The 22,689-nt window shown below is 40.0% G+C and overlaps 1 protein-coding gene across 2 annotated transcripts in view; it reads right to left on the reverse strand.

The window, feature by feature from the left end:
• The window catches only part of SYNPO2 (synaptopodin 2), a 91,440-nt gene that overhangs the window by 6,965 nt on the left and 61,786 nt on the right, over nt 1-22,689 (reverse strand). The window contains exons 3-5 of one of the 2 annotated variants that reach the window (XM_063335309.1): nt 17,670-18,463; nt 12,108-14,287; nt 6,528-6,616 (exon numbers count right to left, since the gene is read on the reverse strand). In XM_063335309.1, coding sequence (XP_063191379.1) covers nt 6,566-6,616; nt 12,108-14,287; nt 17,670-18,463 — 3,025 coding nt within the window. In that variant the 3' untranslated portion in view covers nt 6,528-6,565. Of the gene's footprint in view, nt 1-6,527; nt 6,617-12,107; nt 14,288-17,669; nt 18,464-22,689 lie in introns of those variants that run through there. The other variant, XM_063335308.1, reaches the window with a different exon arrangement.

Consider the following 22,689-nt stretch of genomic DNA (forward strand, 5'->3'; position numbering starts at 1 on the left):
ATGGAAAATAAGATATTATTCTGTGATGATGGAAACTATTCTACCGATAGCTTTGTTATCATATAAGGCAAAGAAGGGGAACTGGCAGAAGAGAGCTAAAATGACCTCATAGAAAACAACCTCTCTATGAATCAAACAATGCGGTATACAGGAACTAGCACCGAGTTTTGACAACCAGATTTGGGGATGAGTGTTTTACTGGCTTAGAGAATCTCCTATGTCCTTAATTTGGAAGACCTCAATGAACAAGTGTTTGTACTTCAAATCTTATCTATCCACAGCACCTCTAATGCCGTGTAAATCATAAATTCAGCATGTAAGGGTTGTTGTAGAAAAAGGAGGATCTCAAATACTGATAATCTGGAGACTATTATTACACCTTCTGAACTGGTCCTTATGGGAAAAAATGCAATAATGCAAAATACTTTGGATATGGAAGATTTTAGTCTCACAGGCAACTAAAAATCTTTTCTCCATTTTGGTATGAGATTCTGCTCAGTTTATTAGCTTTTGTGCAGCACGGGTCTGTATTTGGCTAGAATGTTAGGCCTTGCAGGAAGATAGGCAGTCAGCAAACTGGAATATCAGTAGTGCCTTGGGAATGAGCTTTGTTATGCTAAAATTCCTTGTATTCATTTTTTGTTTTGTTTTTAACTTTAGTCAGGCTCTCAGGGATAAAATGACTAAGTTAGGAATCCGAATCGTTCATAATGTCTCATGAGGTGAAGAATGTTTCATTATGTAAGGATGGCTTTCCTTGGCTCTGAACAGGATTGCTCAGTGATCACTCTATTAGATGAAAACAGCTGTGTTAGATTTTTTCAGTGGAATTCAATTTGTGGACTGCCAGGTAACCTCCAGCAACTGTCACAATTTACCTGGCCAGGGAGAGATTGTACCAATTTATCTGGAAAAAAATATTGCCTTGAAAGTTGGTAAATATTATCCTTTTCTACCTCAGAACGCCAACGTAAGAATAGTTATTTCAAGTCTTGTCCATTTTGCCAAAGTACTATTTGAAAGCACTGGCTTTCAATTTGCCAGAGTAGCTTTTGCATTTTTTTTCATTGGTCTCCTGGATCATGCATATTTATGTACATTTCTAGACTTCATCTTAACAGCCATCATCTGAGAGACTTCATTCTAACAGAAGAACAGACTAGTTTATCCAGAGAATACCCCAGTGGACAGCTTTGTTAGGTGCTAAGTATCTTGTTTGGAGACTAGGTACATTGGGTACAGTGAACACATTCCGTAAGATCTGTATCACTGAAGATAATCAATGATTATTTCCTTCTGGATGATTGTTCAATCCACATTCAAATCACAGCAACAAAGTTCCTGCTGCAAGATCAAACTGTCGGCTGGATGATTTTCATTTCTAGGCAGTTCTTTAGCATACTTGGTCCTGTTTTGATATTCCAGGAGCAGTCAAATTCTTCTCCTTTTCCATTTGGTAGCTTGTATTTAGATACAATTATGATGATAGGCTGGTTTTTAACTTTAAAATTCTGAAATGTGAAATTGCATATCTATTTCCTCTAGATTTGGTAAAGCAAGGATTAGTCTCTCCTTCCATGAAGGAAGGGCTGAACAATCTTGTGTTTTTAACTAATTTTGGATTGTGAGAGGACAAAATTTACTACGGCAAATAGTGTTCCAGATGATTTACTTTGAAAAAGGCTGAAGTACTTTGTCCTTTCCATAAGGGTCTGAAGGAATTTGAGAAAAAAGTTAAGAGAGAGCCCCACTTACTTACTAATTTCCAGTTACAACGTTGTGTGTGGCTGTGCGACTTTTGACAATAAAGGCCTTTCTACTTGTCAAGTACTGGTAGAAGAGAAAAGTAAGATATTAGAATTAGGCCTTCGCTACTGCAAAATGACTATGTGGAAAAGTAACATAAGAATGCTGATAACCTGTCAGAAATTCAGTTAGCTCAGTTTGGAGCTGCATAAATGAGTGAAAATGAGTGTTTTCCATTATCATTTAATCTTTATCCGTATATGATTATCAAAATACAATACAGTTATGCCTATAAAAAGCAAATGGCTGAAACTGTTGGCCACAGGCACGTTACCTTTCTTTGGAATAGGCAGTGTATTTCTTCTGAGCAAGAATATTTGCTGCCACCTTCTGGACTTTCATATTGCACAGCTTGGAGGAAGGTCTTAGATGATGAAGCCTGGTGAGTGAACATTTGAAAAGCAAGTGCAAAGCTGGTCCTGGTTTCTGATCTTGCTATTTTGTATGAACAATGAACGGGTTTTAAATTGAGGCTTTACTTGAGAAAGTAAAGGTTAATGATATTTTTTCTAAAATTAAAGAAAATAAATATTAATTATATTGTAATACTTGAAGGTGGTGGCACTATTGTTGCTGAACATATCCAAACTAAAAGATAAATTATCCAGTTCCTTATAATTTTCTTATCAAATCTTTCGAACTGACATTTTCAGTCCTAGTTGTTTGGGGTATTTTATTTACTTAATCTCAAATGATCCAACCATTTCAGATGCATTTCAGCCAAATGAACCTGTATAGTTCAACCGTTTTAAAGTCAGATTACGGAAAAATAAATGTCAATGACAAACATTTCTAGCATCCTTTTCCATGAAAAGTGGTACCACTACATGCTTTAGAACTGGTTTGAGACTAGTCTTTGTATCCGAAGTGTCTCATATTTCCATGCAAACTTGCCTATGTATATTCAAGCTGAGAGCCTTAGACAGGCTCAATGAGAGCACCTTGCTTTTTACAGCTAGTTCCTGAGAACTCTGTTAGCAGCGATAATATTCTGTTAGGCAGGAGGATTTTATTCATTATTGCGGGTCTAAACTGCTGTAGGCTGTGATGTCTTTGGGCAGCACACAGGAAAACAAAGAGACTGTCCTTGTCCTTTCTCTGCCTGTGTAAACTGAGGCTATGTGTACCCCCATGGGCTGGAGAAGTCACTGGGGTGTTCCACAGCTGGGTGCACAGCTGGGTTTTCATTCACAAAAAAGTCGTGCATGCAGGCCTATGGTGCATACCCGTGTCTCTTCCCACCATCAGGTCCGGACCTGAGGCTGCGCACTCACTGATCAGGACTGAGATGCCCTGCAGAGCACAGCTTTCCCTTGGCAGAGGCCAAGACCTCCTGTCTGTGCCCAAGCGGCCTCAAAGGGAATGTCTGATTTGAATGCAGGGAGGCAAGAAGCAGACTTTCAACAGGGTAGAAGAAACAGACAAGGGAAGGACAGAGAAGAGACTGGACCAGAAAGCAAAACCAGAAGCTGGTAATGCTTGATACAGAAGGAAAATCTGTATTCAACACTGTCTTGGAGAGTGATGAGGCTGGGACCTGATGGCCAAGGCTCCTCAGCTTGGAGGAGAAGCTTAAGGAATGGAAAATTGACCTGTATTGCTCTCAATGAGGCTACGATGAAGAGACAAGGAAAAGAAAAAGATTAATAAATGGGGCAAGAAAAGTACGCTTAGGGAAGAGAACCTGTGCACACTACTGTGTACTTTTCTCCAGAGTTCCAGGGAAGTTTCTTCCCCAGAGAAATGGAGTTTGTCCTTCCTTGGAGTCCCTGCTGTCAGAAAAGACTGTGAATCCCTGTTGGAAACCCGTGTCATCCTCCCGGTGCTGATTTACAGGTGGGGTGTCAACATGTGTTTGCTGCCACTTACTGTAGCAACATGACAGCAGTTGTCTATTGTGGTTCAAGCCATGCTGGAGGAACCTCTTGGTTACAGTATGCTATATGATAGTATTCTGGTGTTTGGTTTGTTGTTCTTAGAAAGCCCTTGGGTCTGAAACACACAAAGCTACCTTGAAGCAATATTAGTGAAGTTGGAAGCTGAAGTATTCCAAAACTATGAAATGCAAGCCTTATTGCCCAGTGCATATGCATTTTGATTAAATTTCACAGCTTCTGCCCCATCCAATGCTGTTTTGGGGCTTCATTTAGGAAGTACTAGGATGATAGAGCAAAGGAGTATATTGTGCAAAAGGTGCTTTCACTGGATGGATTTCATAGCTCGTCAATGAGGATTCCCTTTCTGGGCTTCCAACTGGAGACCTGTGATCTGCTAACACTCACAGACTGATGTTAAGGACCACATGCTTTGATATGGTAACTAGTTCATGTGCTACCGGACTCAGGATTCTAAGTGTCTTGAACTGGATACCCAAGGCTACTGAGTGTCCTAAAATCAGTGCTGCACCCTTCATCCCTTATTTACTCATTTGTAGAATGCAATAGTGTCAAAATGAACTGTGGCTTCTGACTGACTTGGATACTAACAAAAAAAATTACGAGGAAATGATTCTGCATGAAGAACACACTTGGAAGAGTGTATATTAAGTAAGGAATAGTGCTAAGCATGGAACAAGGTCAAAACAAAACAGTGAAGAGCTGTTCATCAAGTGAACGGTACCATTCTGTGCCCTGAATTGCGTCCGGAGTTCTACAGAAAAAAAAAAAGAAGATGATGCGATGATTACGGATGTTTTAATCACACAAATGCCCAGGACGGTTGGGTTAACATTCATTCTAGGTGCCTCGTGTTTCAATCTAAGCAGTAGTGTATCATTTTGTTTTTATCATAATTACATAGGGTCAGGTGCTTGCTTCAGTACTGTACCTGTGGCAGTGCCAAGTCTGTCAAGTTTCTCTCCAAAACACCTCTCTGAAAGTAATCTTAGGATGGGAAAAGTTTGTAATTTTGTACGTCTGAAATGCCGACAGCTGTGCAATAGGGTACAGTGCAGGTGGAGATTTACATCACCATAAAAAGTTACGTTGCTGCCTCTCATTTTGTTTAATCTTTTTAATTTTTAATGGAACGCTATAATGAAAATTTTTGTCTCATTTGTCATACCTCTGCACTTTCTGACATCAGCCAAACAAGCAGCAAGGAAGTATGTGGAAACCTTTTCTGAAGAAGCTTAACAGCCCTGTTCGATTCATAAAAGATACTCAGGTAGCATGGCTAGGACTTGCAGAAATATCTGTACATATCTAAACCTGTTTACTTAACTAAAGAAAATTAAACTGCAGGCAGATTTTGAGGTTTTCTGCTCACCTCCTTAGGTTCCACTTTTAAGTTATAGTCCTGATGTGGGAAAATTACCAAGACTAGGAAAAAAACTAAGTGTACCCAGATGCCCATGCTTTGCTTTTGTTCACAGTAATAAAGCCAGGTACCAACAACAACCTGCACAGTGAGAGTATAAGAAGCATTTTTACAGATCGAAGAAAAAATCACTAGTGGTTATTAACTTCTTTTTTTAAAAAAGGGGTGGTCTTGCAAAAAAAAAATCTTTAAAAAATTGAAGATATTTGTCCATAGGTCATTACTGTATGGAAACTTCTGCTTCTAATGTAAATGTATTGAATTCTTTGCTTTGCAATCAGTTAAAGCTCATACTGAAATCAATGAGTGTTGTGATCCGTGTCACTCTTTGTAATCCAACATGTGTTACAGTATTTGGGAGTGAATTTTATTTCTGTAATGTTCCTCCTTTTCTTCTGTTTGTTGTGCATTTCTTAAATCAGTTACAGTCTATTGTTTCAGATATAGGTGGAAACATCAAGAGAAGCACTTCATCTGTTCAACAGTTTAGTCTTTACACCTGTTTAGAAATGACCAGCTTATCTGTGAATTGCCTGGAATTATGAAGGGACTCTGTTTTAAGATATCGGTCTTAAAGGCATACAAAAGAATCAAAGATTCTTCTTGTTTGAAAGCACTTACTATTGTCATATCGATTACCCCACAGGGGCAGCCTTCATCCAGATAGTCAATCTGTAAGCATGATTCAGTTATTTTTCTCATAGCTGAGTTTCCTCAGCCTAACGGAATGTGCAGTTATAACATACTACCACACAGGTTTGTGCAGGTTTCACATGCACTGAAATTAAGAACAGTTTGTCAAGGTCATTACAAACAGGAATAGATTTTTGCCTATTAATACCGCAGAGGATAACAGAGACTTGATTAGCATGCTATATAAAGATAAAGTCTTTTCCTGCCTTACTCAAGGAAGCAAATGTTAAAACCGTGGAACTATCATCATATGGTTAGTCTTAGCTTCTAAAGGAGGAGTTCAAGTCTGCTTCTGTAAAGATATTTCCAACATCGAATTTCACTGAGCTTCAGGATTTTTCCTACTTTTTAAATCATTTGATAAAAAACCTAAGCGCTTCCCGTAGTAAGCAACCGGCCTGAAGTGCTCTTGTAAGAACAGTCATTGTGGAGTTGTGACGGTGGCACCAAGTGTGCTATGAAATTACCAGGCTCATGTGTTTTCCCAAGAAATCTACCAGCAGTGAGTAATTCAGAGCCTCTGAATCCGCAGGTTTTTGAAGATCTTGTCAAGTTTCTTCTTTGTATAATGTTTCTATTGCAAGCTGAGTAGACTCATTATAAAATAACATTATGCCAAGCTGTGTAATTAAGGTTTGCACTTGCCATGCCGAACTGCCAAAGTGATCAGTGGAGTCCTGGGTGTTTGATTTCAGGCAAAGTTGTATCGTGTTTTGTTAAAAAGGCAAGACTGGAAGAGTGGATCTTTTTATAACCAATCGTTTTTTATTCTTAAAGCTACGGAATCTGGAAAAGGATCCTGGAAAAAGAGAGGAGAAAGATTTTGCAAATCGTTAGTTGCGAAGAGTGCTGTCGTTTCACTGGTATTTCCCTACCTCATAGTGAACAGAGGATTCCCTGCAGAAATGCTGGCGCAGCAGAGCATGATGGTAAGGCTGGTCCTTTGTTGAGTTGTCATCCTGGATACTTGATAAACAGTGCTTCTCCCAGATCGCGTCATCTGGTGTCAAGTTCTCTTTCTGATTGCTTATAATCTTCTATCAGAGTTCACCTTAGCATTTTTGACAACTCTTGTGTATAGGAGCTGTCTAGGATAATATGTTTGTAGATCTGCTGTCTCTCAGAGCAATAGTCTCTTGAGAGGGCCTGCTTTTATTTAAAGCTCACTTTTTTCTTTTTGCTGGGTATTAGCATTTCGGTTCTTTCACAATATCTTTTTGTAAATAGTAGAGGAAAAAAGTCAGGCCCAGTGATGTGAGCACTATGTCGTCCTAGAGTAATCTAAACAATTTCAACAAAAGGCTGGAAATAGTCAGCCATCTCTGTGCAGAATAATTAAACCCTTCTTGCTGATTGTTTTCTTTTCTTGTACCTTCAGTATTTCACGATCCTCCAATCGGTGTTTTATCCTGGGCGATCTCTGCTTTTTTGCTGGAGTTTCCTCCCCATTGCTTGGCTCTCTCTAATCCTAGTAGTTTTTTCTCTCAAAATTGCTGCTCTGCCCCTTAGCACTTATTTTCCTATCTGAACCACACACCAGCCCCTCACTTCCTAGCTTTTAGAGCCTGCCGATACCTCAACCTGTTAGTATTTCTTTGCTTCAAATACAAATTCGTGTGAATTCCCAACATTCATTTTAGTGTGAATAATAACAGCACACTGCCAAAACCAAAGGGAACTCATTGCCACACGATAGCTGTGGTGACAGCAAAATGGGTCACTGCAGTTTTAGGGCTGATTTTGTGCTGAGTCTTGAACGTCTCATATGAAATAAAATTAGGTATACAAAATAAAAAAAATAAAACTAGGTGTATAAAATGAGGGTGAGTGCAAGAAGACTTCAGACAAAATTTAACTGGAACCTCCTTCTGATGGCTGATCTCAAAATGGCGTTGGCTTGATCTCAAAGTGAATCGCCAGTGCTTCTAGGAGAGAATTGGGCATTCCCTGCTGCAGGGCTTGAGATGAGTGTGTTATAAAGTCCCACCCCATCAGCCAGGTGCTTTTGGAACCAAGCAGCTTAGTGTCACTGGATATTGTCACATGTCTTAGGACACTGGCAAAATTATTTCTTCCATAAAAGAGCAGAAAGAAAAAAAATTAGGCTTACTTTTCAGAGATGGTAATGTTTACTCTGTAAATTTTCCTGTAGAAAAAGAACATTGAAATATCTTTCTGTTTGTTTCATAATACGTTATTTTTTGCTGAGCAGGAACATTGTAAGAGTGGTTCCTCTAGAGAAGTGGGGAGACGTTAAGCAGTTCTTTGTTCAAGAACTAAATGTTGTCTTTTATTTTTGCAACAGAAATTTTAAATTTTGTCTAAAAGCTACTCATCTCAAAACCAAAACTTTTCAATTTAGGTTTTACAACAAGAGGTTTATAGCTGAATCAGAAATTGGAAGTATATAAACCCTTGATAGAGGTAGCTGTATGAAAAGGCTGTATAGAATGTGAGATCCAAACTGGTGCAGGGTAATACCTCCAGTATGTGCTGTAATTGAAAGTGCTAAAATCAACATAAAGCACTTCAATTTCTCTTTTAACGTGAACATACTGCAAGTATTGTTATTAGGGGTGGCCTAAAATTCACCGTTAAATGTGCTTACATCGTAGGCATAACAGTTGATCTTGGTAGCCTTGTCATATTATATTGAAATAATTCTAATAGCTTTTTCAGAAAACCATTTACAAAAGCTCACTGCCCTTTCAAAGTGAAACTTCAGATGGCTTCTCTCTACACAAACCGTTTATTTTCTTGACATTTCAGTTATGTTTGACACCATCGTTAGCTTTTAATTTGGACCCATGACGTTGAACAGCTCAACTTTCCTCTAAATATCTGCTTCACAAGAGATTACATTTTGGATAAAACTGCTACTTTATGTAGGCTAGCCTTCTGAAAAATTAATAAGAATTACAGACTTACCTGGTTAGTAAAAAGAGTCTTGAAGCCAAGTTGGATCCAAGCACTATGCACGTAGAATGACGTGTATATATGAAATTGAATTCAGAGTTGGACTTTGAATGGGATTTTCAAAAGATCTTAGCTGATTCAAGAGGACTAGTGTCACTGGGGCTTTTGCATTTAACTCTTACTGGTGCTTTCAAAAATCCTTCTGTCATTGCTATGGGCCATATGAAATACTTGTATTTGAATAACAGGAGAAAAATCCAAATGTGATCAAAATCCAAATTTTCAGCATACATGCACTTCCTTTTCCTTTGGATGAAGCAAAGAGAAGATAGGCTAATAGCTATATTTTATATTGCTATCACAGAAGTGGACTTTTTGCTTATTGCTGTAAACAGGCATATGATTTAGTTGAATTCGTAAGTGAATTTTTGGATTGTGCTGAAAATGAAAGAAAGAGCAAATTGATTTTAAAGATGACAATTACGCATTCCTGTCTTTCAGATGAATTTAGTTCTAGACAGATGACTTAGGAAACTGAAATGTTCCATTTCGTTCCGCAGCTCTCCTCTAGCTCCTGTTAACTTGACTTCTGTCTTTCTGGAGAGCTGATTTCCTTTGGATGAGAATGTATCACAGCCTTACCTCTTGTTTCTTCTGCTATAATTAGAATAATAATGCTTGTTATTTCGTTCTTGGGAAGTGGTATGTCATGTAGGCATATATAAACCTGGAAGTTGGATTTCAGTAATTTACGTATTTCGCACAGAATACTCAGTAGCTGGTGATGAATTCCAAAAGTTACTGACCTGAGACTGAAATGACCTAGGGGCCGTGCTGTGTAGGCTGCTTTATCTTGTTAGTAACCACATGCATCAACATCAACGCTTGTTGTACAAGTACAAAACTGCTAAAAATCTCCTCAATTAGGGAAATATTCTTGGGGTGGTAGGGTGAACAAGTGCAGAAGTGTGATTATAATTTAAAGCCATATTTTACAGGAGGAGACTGGCAGTAAAAACATATAAGGCAATGTGAGGCTGATTGGATTTCTGTGTATCTCTCTAGCAGCACTACTAATCTTTGGTAGGGTATCTCTATTCCAAGTAGATACTAGCATCTTAAACTTCTACCTAAAATAGTATAGGTAACTTCAGATAAAACTGAAGGAGGGAGGAAAGGAAAGGAGAAAAGGAAGGGGAAGGAGAAAAGGAAGGGAAAGAGAAGGGGAAAGGGAAGGGGAGGGACAAGATTTCGTATTAATGGGATAGCATAGAAAATAGATTTCCCCTGAAATACACTGTCAGTCTGTACATATAAGTGAAACAAAAAGATAGCAACCAAAGCAAAGAAAAAAAAAACCCAAACAGGCAGAGAAGAAAGGGACAAGTTTAATGATAGAAGAAAAATACAGATATTGACAGTGAAGAACAGATAGAAGGGAGATCTCCAAAGGATTAAAATATTGCTACTTTCTGTTTCCGGGTAAGTGCAGTGTAATTCTTTCTTGAACTTTCCAAACTATTTTTTCTTTCAGAATTTCCCATCATTCTCCTGAATTTTAGGAGGGAGATGGATCACTTGGTCATTTTCTTCTGACTGCAGTCAGTATCCCAATCCAAAATTTAAAGGGGAAAGTAAGATTTTGGAGGTCCAAAATTCAAAGGAGTGATTTTTATTGGCTTGATTAGACTTTGGTTCCGGTCTGCTTTCTGCATGTACAACCAAATGCATTCTTCTCAAGTTTGATTGCAGTTTAAGTTACCATCATGGGACCAAACTAAGGAGACGTTGTTCATTCTTGGGAATGTTTTCTTCATCAAGATAGATAGTTCTGCTAAAACCCCTATGATATAAAAGATCCGTAATCTGGTCTGTAGCTAGCTGGATGGTAGTTTAAACAAATATATTAACAGATTCTACCACCTTTATTCACAGGGTGATGCTTTAATCTTTAGCTTCACACTTGGGATGGATTTTAATACCCTTAGTTGTGTGAAACACCTTGTTTCAGACCTAGCACCACTAATGTTAACAGGACCGCTTACTGAAAAACGTGCTGAACTATTCAAATATAGCTCCTTGATTTCAGCAAGACTGTGTATTCACTGCAATATTGTACAGTAGGTTTCAAGACCACAGTCTCTTAAGAATTTTCTACAGTAGCAGTATTTCAATACGTAGGCCCTAATACGACAAGTAACAGGTGAAAGTATAAGACCAGAGTAAAAAGATTCAAAGTGGGAAAAAGCACTGAAAAGCCCCAAGTGAAAATAATAAAATGGGTACAGAGACCAATAGGAAGACATGGTCATATTTATGTTTTACTGTTAGGCGCTAATTTCTGTGGCATATACTCCTCTGGTTGCAAGATCAGTACTCTTGAATACACGTATCCCTTCAGTTCTCAGTCACTGTGCTTTCACAAGAAACTATTGCATTACCTTGCAGCTGCAAAACCCAGCCCACCTTTCTGACTGTTGAACAATTTTGATTTACTGGCTTCTATCTTACTTGCTGGATTCAAAGCAAACCTTGGCTAAAAATATGACTGCACTTGGGATGTCAAATTTCCCCAAAATGGGAAATCTCTTAACAATTTTTCCGGCTGTCTTAGCATCTCTTCTAGTCTTCAGAACACTCCATCATCTCTTATAGGACATTCTCTGTGAAATCACAGAGGCAATTCATGATTTTGGATCACAGCTGATCCACATAGCTTACAAACTAAGCCCCTGGCCGATCAACCAGATTTCTGTGGAAGGACCTCTGAGCCAGGACAGATTCTGACTGAACTCAGTGGGGCTCTGTGCAGGCCGAAGGTCTATCCGGTTGTATTCTGCTAGTGATCAGTCAGAGCCTAATACTGTATCTATTTTATGCTATGTTAGTAATACATATTACTAGTAATATAATTTAATAAGGCACTTCTTTAAAAAGAAAAAAAAAGTCCTCAAATCCCTAGGTCATTAGAACAAAGTTGGGGAGGGGAGCAGAAAGAAAGGTCTTCTCTATTCATTTGACATACCAGGAATATTGCTTACTGTTGTTTCTGTTGTGGTAGTCCTAAAGCAAAAACCTAGTGTCCTGCTTACGTAATACAATGGTATCTATTCATTTCAGGATGTTACGTGTATAAATCATCTGATAATATGCATAAATGTGCTAAAATTTGTATCTATTTTGATTCCTTAAAAAAGTTAAAATATTTTGGACCCAGATTTGAGGTGATACATCTGACGTTGTTAAGTAAGCTAAGGAATACTATTGGCACTGTTTCCATGCCAGGTTACCACTGCAAACAATTGGTTGCAAGCAAAATGGACACTAAGTTTTGGCTATAAGGTTTACTCTTCAATAATTGATGGCTTCCACACCTGTGCAGTGACGCCAGCTTTCTTTGCTGAAAATTTTGGCCTCGGAGCAGTAAACAAAGAAGATGTGGTGGTTTCTGGCTTAGAAAATGCAGAGTAGCTTGTAGGTGAATATGATTCATTTACTGGGAGAGAGGCATTTGACTGGAACGAAGGTTGCGAACTGTAGGCTGGCACGGAGTACACTGAAGATGCCCGGGCATTAGTAGGAGAGCCAGCACTAGGTGGTCTGAAAGGTAGAGCTTGCTTTGAAGGGGACAACTTCGACGTCTGCTTAATAGCAAGGCTTTCCTTATTACTAGGAGGTTGAAAAGTAAATAAAGATGCATCGAGCTGATAAGGTTGGTGTTTCATAATATCCAAAGCATTGAGACCTTTCTTAGGTTTTCTTTTTGTATTTTTGGTAGCAGCAGTGGACTTAGAGGAAGGCTTGGTAGCAGCAGGAGGATAAGATGGGCAGTGGATGGGATTATAAGCAACAGGTGGAGGTGCTCGGACATTAGATGAGTATTTCCAAGAGGCTGGTAAAGATGGAGTTGGAGATGAGGCTCGTGCCATGTTTGCCTGCACAGTCTCTGAATCTACCACGTACTTCTCCATTCGAGAGTGCCTTCTGGCAAATAACTGTGCTCCTTTTCCACTCATAGCTGGTGGCATCTCAAAGGGTGGCTTTGTTTCTCCAGCACTTGGTGTGACTGGTGTCTTGGGTGTGTGGTTTGGACTCGCTAGGGTTGCCTGAGGCCCTTTGAAAGGACCGGCTAGGTCGAGAGTACTTGGGGGGTGGACAGGAGAATGAGGATACTGTGGAGATTTGGGTGGTGCAGGATATGCTGCCTGAGGTGAGGCTGGTGCTGGGAAAGAAGGAGCCTTGTTAGAAGACACAGCTGGAGGTGACCAGACTGGTGACACTGGAGTACCAGCAGTAGGAGAGACCTTGAGTGAAGGCTTTGGAGCAACAGGGGGAGGGGCCTTTTGCTTAGACGCTTGAGTCTGCATGAAATTGCAAGCTTCTGCTCCCAAACTGAGGTAGTCTTCTTCAGGTCCGGACTCAAAACCAGCTCCAGTACCTTTTTTGCCCTCTGCATTGTGTACAAGGGACAACAGGGCAGGATTAGGACTTACTTTGGGTGCTTCCTTGAAAGTGAACATAGGTTTTGAAGTGCTTCTTCTCTTTGCCTCTTGCAGTATCCCAGTTCTTTTGGCTGGCACCGCAATCCTTTCATCTCTGGATGCTATGTGTTCTGCTGGCTCGGTGGGTGACCACACAGTTGGGGCAGCTCTGTTTGCCACAGGAGCTGAAACAGGTCTGTATAAAGCCTCAAGTGGTGGGCTAATAGAGCAGTAAGAAGGTGGTGCTGGTATATCTGAAAGAGGACTAGTGACATTTCTTACGGGTGAAAATGGTGCAGCTGCCCGGTTTTGAACTCCAGACGGGAAGGGTTTAGCTGTTTTATTCAAAGACGCTGCTTTTTGTCCTGCAGAGGACTGAAAAGAGAGGTTTGTGTCTGGTGCTAAGCCAAAGCCATTTTGTTGTACCATTTTGCTATGATTTTGGCTCACGTCTGTGTAGCTTTTGCTCACACAGGTCTGCTGTCTCGACATTTCTTCCTCTTTTGTTTGATAGACTGAAGAGCTTACTTTCTGGAAGTTCTCTGACATGGTGGCTTCCCTTCGTTCCTCTGTGTGCACTGTGCGTGCCTTCATCTCCTCTTGCTCAGCTGTAATCTGATCCATCCTCTGTCGCCTCTTGGCAAACATGAGTGCCCCTTTACCTGTGCTCTCTGGAAGCGTCTGCATCTCGTCTCCACTTTTTGTCTTCTTTTCAACCTCAAGTAAACCACTGTCCCAGTCAAATGTCACAATCTTACCGTCGTTGTCAATGTCAGAGAAGAAATCTTCATCTATTTCTGACTCACTTGTTGCAAGCAAACTCACTTCAAAAGTGTTTTCTTTGTCCCCCTCTTCACCTTCACCTTCTTCCCCCTCGTCTTCGTCACGTTCTAACTCCCCAGTACCGTAGCTAACTAAAGTATATTTCCTCGCCCTTTGACGACGCTTCTTGAACATCAACACCCCCTTGGAATTGGGATTGGGAGCTGCTGTCAGCAGCAATGCAATACTTTTACATTTAGATTTGGCTTCTTTGACCTGCTTCTCCGACAGACTCTCACTTCGCCGGAGCCCTGTGGAAAGAATTGAAGTGCACACTTAATTGCATGCAGCCCAGAAAAATACAAGGAAACTAATAACAAATAGTTCTGCATTTATCTCTACTGAAATTTACCCACTGTCCCCTTACCCCCTATTAAGACATCTATTTTCTTTTGCACGGAGAGGTCATCATAATTAAACTTTTCCCACAATATCAACCTTGTTGTAAATTCCATACCCAGCATTCCTTAGAGTCACACCCGTGCAAGTTCAAAGGCTACATCACTTTCTTTAGGACTTTCTTAGTTCAACAGGAACATTGCATGTGTCTTTACGTCTAGCGCTCTTGATTTTTATTCCCCTAAGTAATCTCAGCAGCAACAGGCAGATGATACTTTCTCATTTATTGAGTTTCTATGGTCTGGTATTTACCAACTGTTTGCTCACAATTCCTAGGCTTACGGTAGGCATTCCCAGCCAGGCAGGTCCATGACTGCTTAACACCCGAGACCAAATGAAACTGAGTGTGTTCTGTCTGACGGTGGCAGCAGCTCCTGCCATTTTTGCGTTTAGTTTGCTCATATGCATTACAAAATGTGTATAGTTGATAAAAGTCAGTACGTTTCTATGTATTAGCTATTTAAAAGCAAGTATACATCCAAAAAGCCTTACACAGATACCATTAACATTAACTTTCAGCCCCTTGGAAGACATGGGAGTTTGGCCAGGGTACACAATGAAAGCATGTTTCAGTCTTTTAACAAGCAGTACTTAGCAGAAACATAATCCAAAATCGTGTAGGATCTAACAGCTCCAGAATATTTATTTTTAAAATGTGGCAAGAATGAATACACATTTAAGAACTGAATGGAGGAGGCTCAACTAACTTCTCAAGAGTATTCACTAGCATATATCAATAACACATGTTTCTTAAAGCATAAATTACTGGTTTTCATCATGTCATGTGGAACAGGAATAGATGCAGCTGTAAAGCGGATAGATGCGCTGCACATCAGCATGACTGCTTCCTTGTTATGTGACATGGAGCATGTGCCTCATGGGACAACACTAGTCAGGTGGTGTTCCCGTTTCTTTCCCTTCCTTATATTCTACCACCGCATCTCATGAATGACAGCCTCAATAGCTTCTCCCTTTAAAAAAGCTAGAATTTAAAGCTGTTCCTGCCTAAATCAATGGTCCCCTTCCACTTAATTTCAAAAGGAAAAAGTGTGCCTCTCAGATATGAAAATAGAACAGTAAATTATTTAGTATATTTTTCTAGTGTAAGTAAAGCAAACTCATTAAAGAAAGCAATGTGATGTATTTTCTATTAGTGATCCTTTTAGCCATGTCAGTAGGTGGAGTCGGATACTTCTCCTATTAAAGACAATTGGAGTTTTGCCATTATGGCAGATGACAGCATGACTGGACCAATGGTTCTCACAACAACCCATAAAAGAGAAAAGAGCATAGTAACTGAACCAGCAATTTGTAATATTTTATGTTGAGAGGGCCAAATCACAAAATCCTTGGCTCAGTCCTTTGACAATCCAAATGCTTACAATAGTCATTTTCCAAAAGAATGGACTTTAGTGTTAGAGTGTCTCTGCAAACGGAAATGTTCTTTGCTTTCGAATAAGCTACTTGCATCAGCAGTGAGGGTTTTTCTAGGAAAGGGGTTCAGCAGGTACCTATACAGTTCTGTGAAAAGAAAAAATTGAAACTTTTCATTTTGTTAGCATATTTTTTCTTAATTCATCTGAATAGTAACTTAATCAATAGTTTCAGAAGATGGCTGAAGTAACGTTACCTGCTCGGGTAAATATAATCTGATTACTATTTACAGAGAAAATTTCTGCTAAAGAGATCAAACACCTAGAATCAATGTGCTTCTCTAGTTTAGGCTTAAATGCTGCCTTATGAGTTCTTATTTTACAAAAAACATGCATAGTATTTCCTGCGCACAGATTATTGCCCTGTGCTTGGCAATTTGTTTGTTCTAATGTGTAGATTGTGTTTTACAAATAATAATAATAATAATAATAATAATAATAATAATAATAATAGCAAACATTTTTCTAGATTAAATCGGTAGTTTCTAAGGATAATGATCTGCCAGTATATTAGAGGAAACTGAGATTGTCATAGTTGAGATGGGAAAAGGACAGAATCTACATCCTACTTGAAAGCAGAGTTTATCACGGAACACGTGGTTTGTTCTTTGTACTTTTGCCTTATGAGAGAGACACTGCAAGTAATTCCCTAAGAAAGACAGGCACAGTCCCACAGTTGGTTCTAAATTCGCAGCCAAAATGTAAAGCATGTGCACTTTTCTTTTATGCTTCATTTAATATGACAAAAATATGTGGATTGCATACAGACACTTAGGCATAAGTAACTGCTTAATCCACTTGCCAATAAGATACAAATGGTTATCATGCTAAAAATACGCTTACAGAGGAATTAGCAGTGGCTTAGCAGGCTAATTCCAACACTGCATATGAAATAGCTTGTTGCTACAGTATATCACTGCACACATTCAAGCACCTTTGACATACTGCTACTAAATCCCCAGACAGGATTCTTAACATTGTTGGGAAAGAGCAAGCAACCAATAGAAAGGTCCCCAATGAATAAAATAATAAATAAACAAACAAACAAATAAATAAATAGTACATATCTACACTCAATTAATATTGGATCCAGTTGCAAGTTTACTTTCATGTGAACTTCTTGGGCACGTTTTGAGGCTGACCTCTGGGCATGGGAGTCAGAAGAAATAGTGTGTTCACTTTACAGTCTAGAGAAGAGTGACAAAACTGAAAGGATCATGTAACAGTTATACACATGCTAGTGTCTGTCAAAATCTCTTCTGCAGGCAACATCAAGCTTTTCTACTAGGCTTTTTTATTAACTTTTAAGAGCAGTGGCATGGCTTTGATTTTAGATGATTCAAATGGCAATGCAAAATTTTTCCTATAAAAGGAGAAATCCACAGGATTCACTTAGATGTGCGCAAGCAACTTGCTTTTTTGCTTAATATTCTACAGATTGCCTCTGAATATACATTCGAAGACCAGTGGAATTCAGCCCTTTTTGGAGATGTAAGTATTTTTAGTTGGACAAAGTCATGAGTTAATTTCAAAGTAGAAGTCTACTAAGCAAAGTTATTCAGCACAGTGAAGGCATGGGTATATTCTTGGCTCATTACCAGGAGCATTGTATTGCCCTGAAAGAATACATAAAGCAAGAACAGAAACATCGTTTAAAATAAAAAGACGGAGGGAAAGTTAGAAAATTGCAGAAAAAACCTCTAAACATTTTTTTTCTAATGCAGTCTAAATTCTGAAATTATGGTTAAAGTTACAAAAGATACCCTCAGGCAGTGCAAATGAGTAGATGGGAGATACTTACTTGCGTGCCTCGCCCTGTGCTTGAGAGGTCTGTGATCCCTTTCAGAGTGCTGGTCGTCTTCTCCCTGCTCTGTGCCTTCTGATGAGATTGCAAAGGAGAGGAGGGAAGGAGGTGCTTCTGACTGCCCTCCTTCCACTTGAGAATCAACACACCCCCTTTCAGCTAGAGACCTGGGTGCTTCCTTCTCCCTGTCCGAACAGTCTAGGATCACCTCCACCCTGGGGAGCGATGGAGCCGCACCTTGGATCCTCTTGACCTCTTTGCCACTAGAAAACTGGACTACTTTGCTTGACCACTGGATGTTGCCCTCTTTCACACCCAGGGGAATTGCGATTACAGGGCTAGTCCCATCTTGTTGTACACTGGGTCCTCTTCCTGAAGAGGTGCATTTTTCTGCCCCTGAGAGAGTCACAGCAGGAGCACTGATGCCCTTGTGCACTTCATTTGAGAGGGATAACTGCAGCTCGACCATAGTACCTGGCCTTCTTTCTTCTGTCTTCCCTCTGAAAGCTGCCTCATCTGTCACGAGCACTTTGGAGGTGCCTATCACTTTAGGAGTAATTCTGTGGCTTTGTGTGGTCTCTTGTTTCGTTTCAGAAAAGTGTGTGTTGCTTTCTTCTGCTCCGTGGTGAGTCTCACTGTATATCTCTGTGATGCATAGATCTCCATGGGGAATCTCTTTCGCTGTATTAATTTGCAGTGTAGTACTCTCCCTGTAGTCCTCATTTTTTATGTTATCGTGCTTTCCATTTTCTCTTTCAGCGCTCAAGGTTTCATTTATTCCATTGGAGGATCTGCACATACATAAACAAGTAATTCAAGAAATTAAGCTGCTGTAAGCACAGCAATTGTAAGTACAGTTACAAAAGCAATTTCTGGATAGTATTTTTTCCCCTATATTAATTGTGGTACCTGCTAGCAGGTCCATTTAAGTGGAAGAATTTTCACAGAATGTAGAGGTCTTTAATTGAAGCATCTTTGTGTCTTTCAAAATTCTTCAACTTAACAGTTCATTAAGAGGGAAATGACACTACTGTGGTAGAACTATGATCTTACTACCATCCTTCTGCAATGTTGAATTATATCATTCCTAGCATCAGTATGCGATCACAGGCACATTTCTGCTGTAGTGTTTCCAGACAAATGCTGCTGAGACTTCTGGGACAATACTTCTTCATATTTCACATGTGCATGGGAAAATTAACTTTGCATGACACCAGAAGAGTGGTTAATTTTTGCCTCTGTGGCCACTACTGCAACTGTTTTAGGCACCATCCTCATATATAGTTCCTGTCCCAGATAATCTACTCTCTAAGGAATAGATAGTACTGGATGAGGATCAGAGGTGGGGGAATAAATACTTAAAATACACATTTAAAGAATTCCTGGGAGGATCACCATCCTTATATATCATGGAATAATTAAAACATTCTGGGCCTATTCCAGTGATCCAGTGAAAAAGGGTAGCAAACCCGTACATTATTTCCTAGTTATTCAAAAATATATATTTCTAACTGGCAAATGTTACTTTGACTTCCTGAAGCCTTCTGTATACCTCAGTGTAGCTCCCTTTTTTAAACTATTCGTTCCCCTGGTCCAGTTAGGCTGTTTTATTGATGTTAGGACTCCTAGTGTACCCTCTACCTTCTTCTTTCAGTACTCTGGGCCATACTAAGTACTATTAATTCAAGAAGAAACTTTTTCTGTACAGCAGGACTGCAGCATGTTATTTAGGCTTTCTGTTGACTAGAAGGTAGCAAAGCACTTTTTCAAATGAGGGAAGCGGTAGGTACCCTCAATAAAGTATTAATATCAAGTATTGTGGAGATTTCTGAAATCAAAAGCGGGTCCCAGGTATTCTGAAACTTTGGAACCCCCTACAAAGAAAGGCTGGAAGAAGCAACAGAAGAAATAAATCTGTCAGTGCACTGAAGAAACTTCGATATCACTTGCTTTTCTAGCCATGCAGCATACTATTTGTAGCAGTCTGGGTCTCTCTCAAATAGCGCAAATCGTGTAACAGCCATTAAACCACATATGGAGCTACATAAAGGTCAGACAGATTTTAATTTAGGGAGCTCCTTGTGAGTGCTGCCGGATTCCATCGTATTATGCTCTTTGGATGATCAATCGTACTGCTCTTAAGTACAGATAAATTACAGAAATCTGTAAACATTTCCTTCTAAGATATGAGACTAGGGGCTGGGACAGCTAAATGTTAGCCTTTATTGGTAGCTGAGTGATTGTGTGTATGTCTGAGAGAGAAGGATTTCCACCTTAAAAGGCCCTTGCTACTTATGGATATACTTCTACTCTATATAGACATAAATGCGTATCTGGGTGTCAAGAGACAGAGTACTGGGTCTGATCTCTTCTTTGTCATTTAAGATTCTGTTTTGTCAAATTATTATTTTTGTTTCAGGTCTTTCCAGCTCACCACAGGAACAACACCCCTGGTGTAATTCCAGGAAGGAAGCAGAACTCATGGAGTCAGCACGGCAGGGTTTGTCTCAGAGTCATGTTTTACTCCCTACATGGTGCATTTCATTTTGGTATGGGCTGAGCACACTCCCAACTCCCCCCTAGAAATTTTCTTTCTAGACTCAGCAGTAGCCCAAGAGTTGCTAACGCTGACGTGAAAAGGGCAGGCTGGCGTTTCTGTTTCTGTCCCCACTCTCGATGTTTCCTGGATACATCTGTTCAGCATTTGGCGGGAAGGTCAGTAAGATGCTCCCCCACATGGCATCTGGAGAGTGCCTGCCCTGCAGGGTGTCTCTTTCCTCTGATCTTGTAAACCAAAGATTTTGCGGGTAGTGCTGTTCAGTAACTGACTGTGGTTTACAGGGGATTGGGAAAACTTTTTGTAGACATCAAAGGCCAAGCGGCATTTTAAAAACTAATTTAAAAGCCTGTTTTTTCTCCCAGTAAGCTTAGTAAGAGCAAAATTAGGCCAACAATGAACGTCGATGAAAACCTCATCATTGATGCAAGTACTTCAGGAACAGTCAGAAGCTTCAGAAGGAGAAATATTCTTCCCTGCCAGCTTGGATGTAAAGATCACCATTGGAACACCACTTTAATTAGACATTATTCTTTCCTCATAATTTCCACTGCTAACAAGTGGCTACTCAGGAAAAGAAGGATTTGCTTCTCATTGTTCTTGGAGAATGATAAGGCACTTCCTGAAAAGTCCTTCTGGTGATAGTGCTGAGAGGGCTACTAGCCACAGAGGAGGAGGTGGCAGGGAAAGAGAAGTGTTTCGGTTAATTCCCCCATACCCTGGAAAATACTGGCAGCAGGGGCTGGGAGTTGGGGAAGATGAGCTGATGAGAAGAAATTCAAAGATTCTGACGGCGAATTCCTTTAGAACATTTTAGTCATTTTCACTGTTGAGCAACTGCAATTTTCTTAAAATTTCTAACAGACACAGTTTCATTCCATGAAATGCTGAATTACGTGGTCTAAGCACTATTTAGTTCTGATTTTCGGGACATGTCTTGCTGTTCACCATACATTCAGGCGGGGGCAATGGAGTGAATGAAAGATGTGCTTTCACCTTCAGCTAGAGCGTACTGTGGCCTTCAGACCAACTGAAACATCAGTTATAGCGCAGCAACAGGTAGGAGTCAAAGCATAGGGAGCTATTTCTTTGGCTGCAAAGAAGACAGCTGGTCAGCCACAAATATAGTTTTCACAAGTTCCAGTAGTTTCAATTCATGTTATGAATTGAAAACATAAGAATGCAGATGTCACATGAGGAGCATTCACATGGTACGCTGCTGAACCAGAAACAAGAGCTATGCACTATGGAGAAGGTAAGCTGTAATCCTCAGCTATTGCGCTTCCCCCAATCTCATCACATTGATCCATTACTCACCCCAAGACAACAAGCACAGCCAGGCCATGCAAAATGTCTGTTATAAATGAAATTAATACTCCTTGAGAGCATCTTGCTTTGAAGGCAGATTGTAACTTTGAACTACTAGACACTTGAGGAACAGTTCCTTCGCGCAGGTTGCAGAAACCACAGAGGAATTTCACATGCTGTTTAGACATCCCCGTAACCAGAGACAAGTGACTTCTTTGCACCAGAATCCTTTCAGAGTGACAAAGCCTTTCAGAGCCTGTCCAGTGACACTGCTCTGTTAGCTGTTCTGATGAATCCTGGCCCCTTCTGTCCTCCTGCTCCTGCCTGTGGGAGAGCAGACACAGGGAACTGCAGTAGCTCAGGGGGGAGCCATCATTCCTTACAAGGAGAGTGCTCAGGCCTTTTCTTCCTCGGCTTACCCACACTGAAGGCAATTCAGAGTTCATCTTGTCTGAATTCACAAAGTCTGGGGAGAATGTGCTTACTGTAGGTCGTTTTGAACCCAAGATTGTATACGTTACACTGATGACAACTGCAGAACAGTCATTAGAATAGACCGATGTGCAGTGAGCAGTAATACTGGCTTGCTTGCAAATTTACATGAAGATTGTCTACTCTAAGAAGCTCGAAGTATCTTCAAAGAAAACTGAAATTCACTATCGCTGTTTTATAAATGGAGAAGCTGAGACCCAGAGAGCTGTGACTTGCCCCACCTCATCTAGTGAAGCGTTAACAGATACAGAAATAGAATTCATGTTTTCCAGACCCTCTCCCCCTCCTGACTACTAACACATTTTACCACCCAAGAAGACCGTTTGCCATGTCATCGTCAAGGCGTATCTGTGTAACACGCTATCTCCATCTATACAGCCTTTGCTTTTTGTACGCCTCACTTCCCTATCTGTGGGGAATAACGGCACTTCACTACTTCAAAGGGGTGGAAAGAATAACTTAAGACTCTGCAGTATGCAGATATGGACACCTTGTAAGTATTAAGAATACTTAATGAGAAATAAAGTCCTTGCATTTGGAGACTGTACTCTTAATTCTGTGCCTGAACTCCACTGTTTGAATTATATACATTAATTCCTTCGGATCAAATACTCTGTCTTCCCTCCCTTTTCCATACAGACAAGCAGAGTTACAGACATA

This window comes from Chroicocephalus ridibundus, chromosome 5 (assembly GCF_963924245.1).
Source record: "Chroicocephalus ridibundus chromosome 5, bChrRid1.1, whole genome shotgun sequence".
Lineage (NCBI taxonomy): Eukaryota > Metazoa > Chordata > Aves > Charadriiformes > Laridae > Chroicocephalus > Chroicocephalus ridibundus.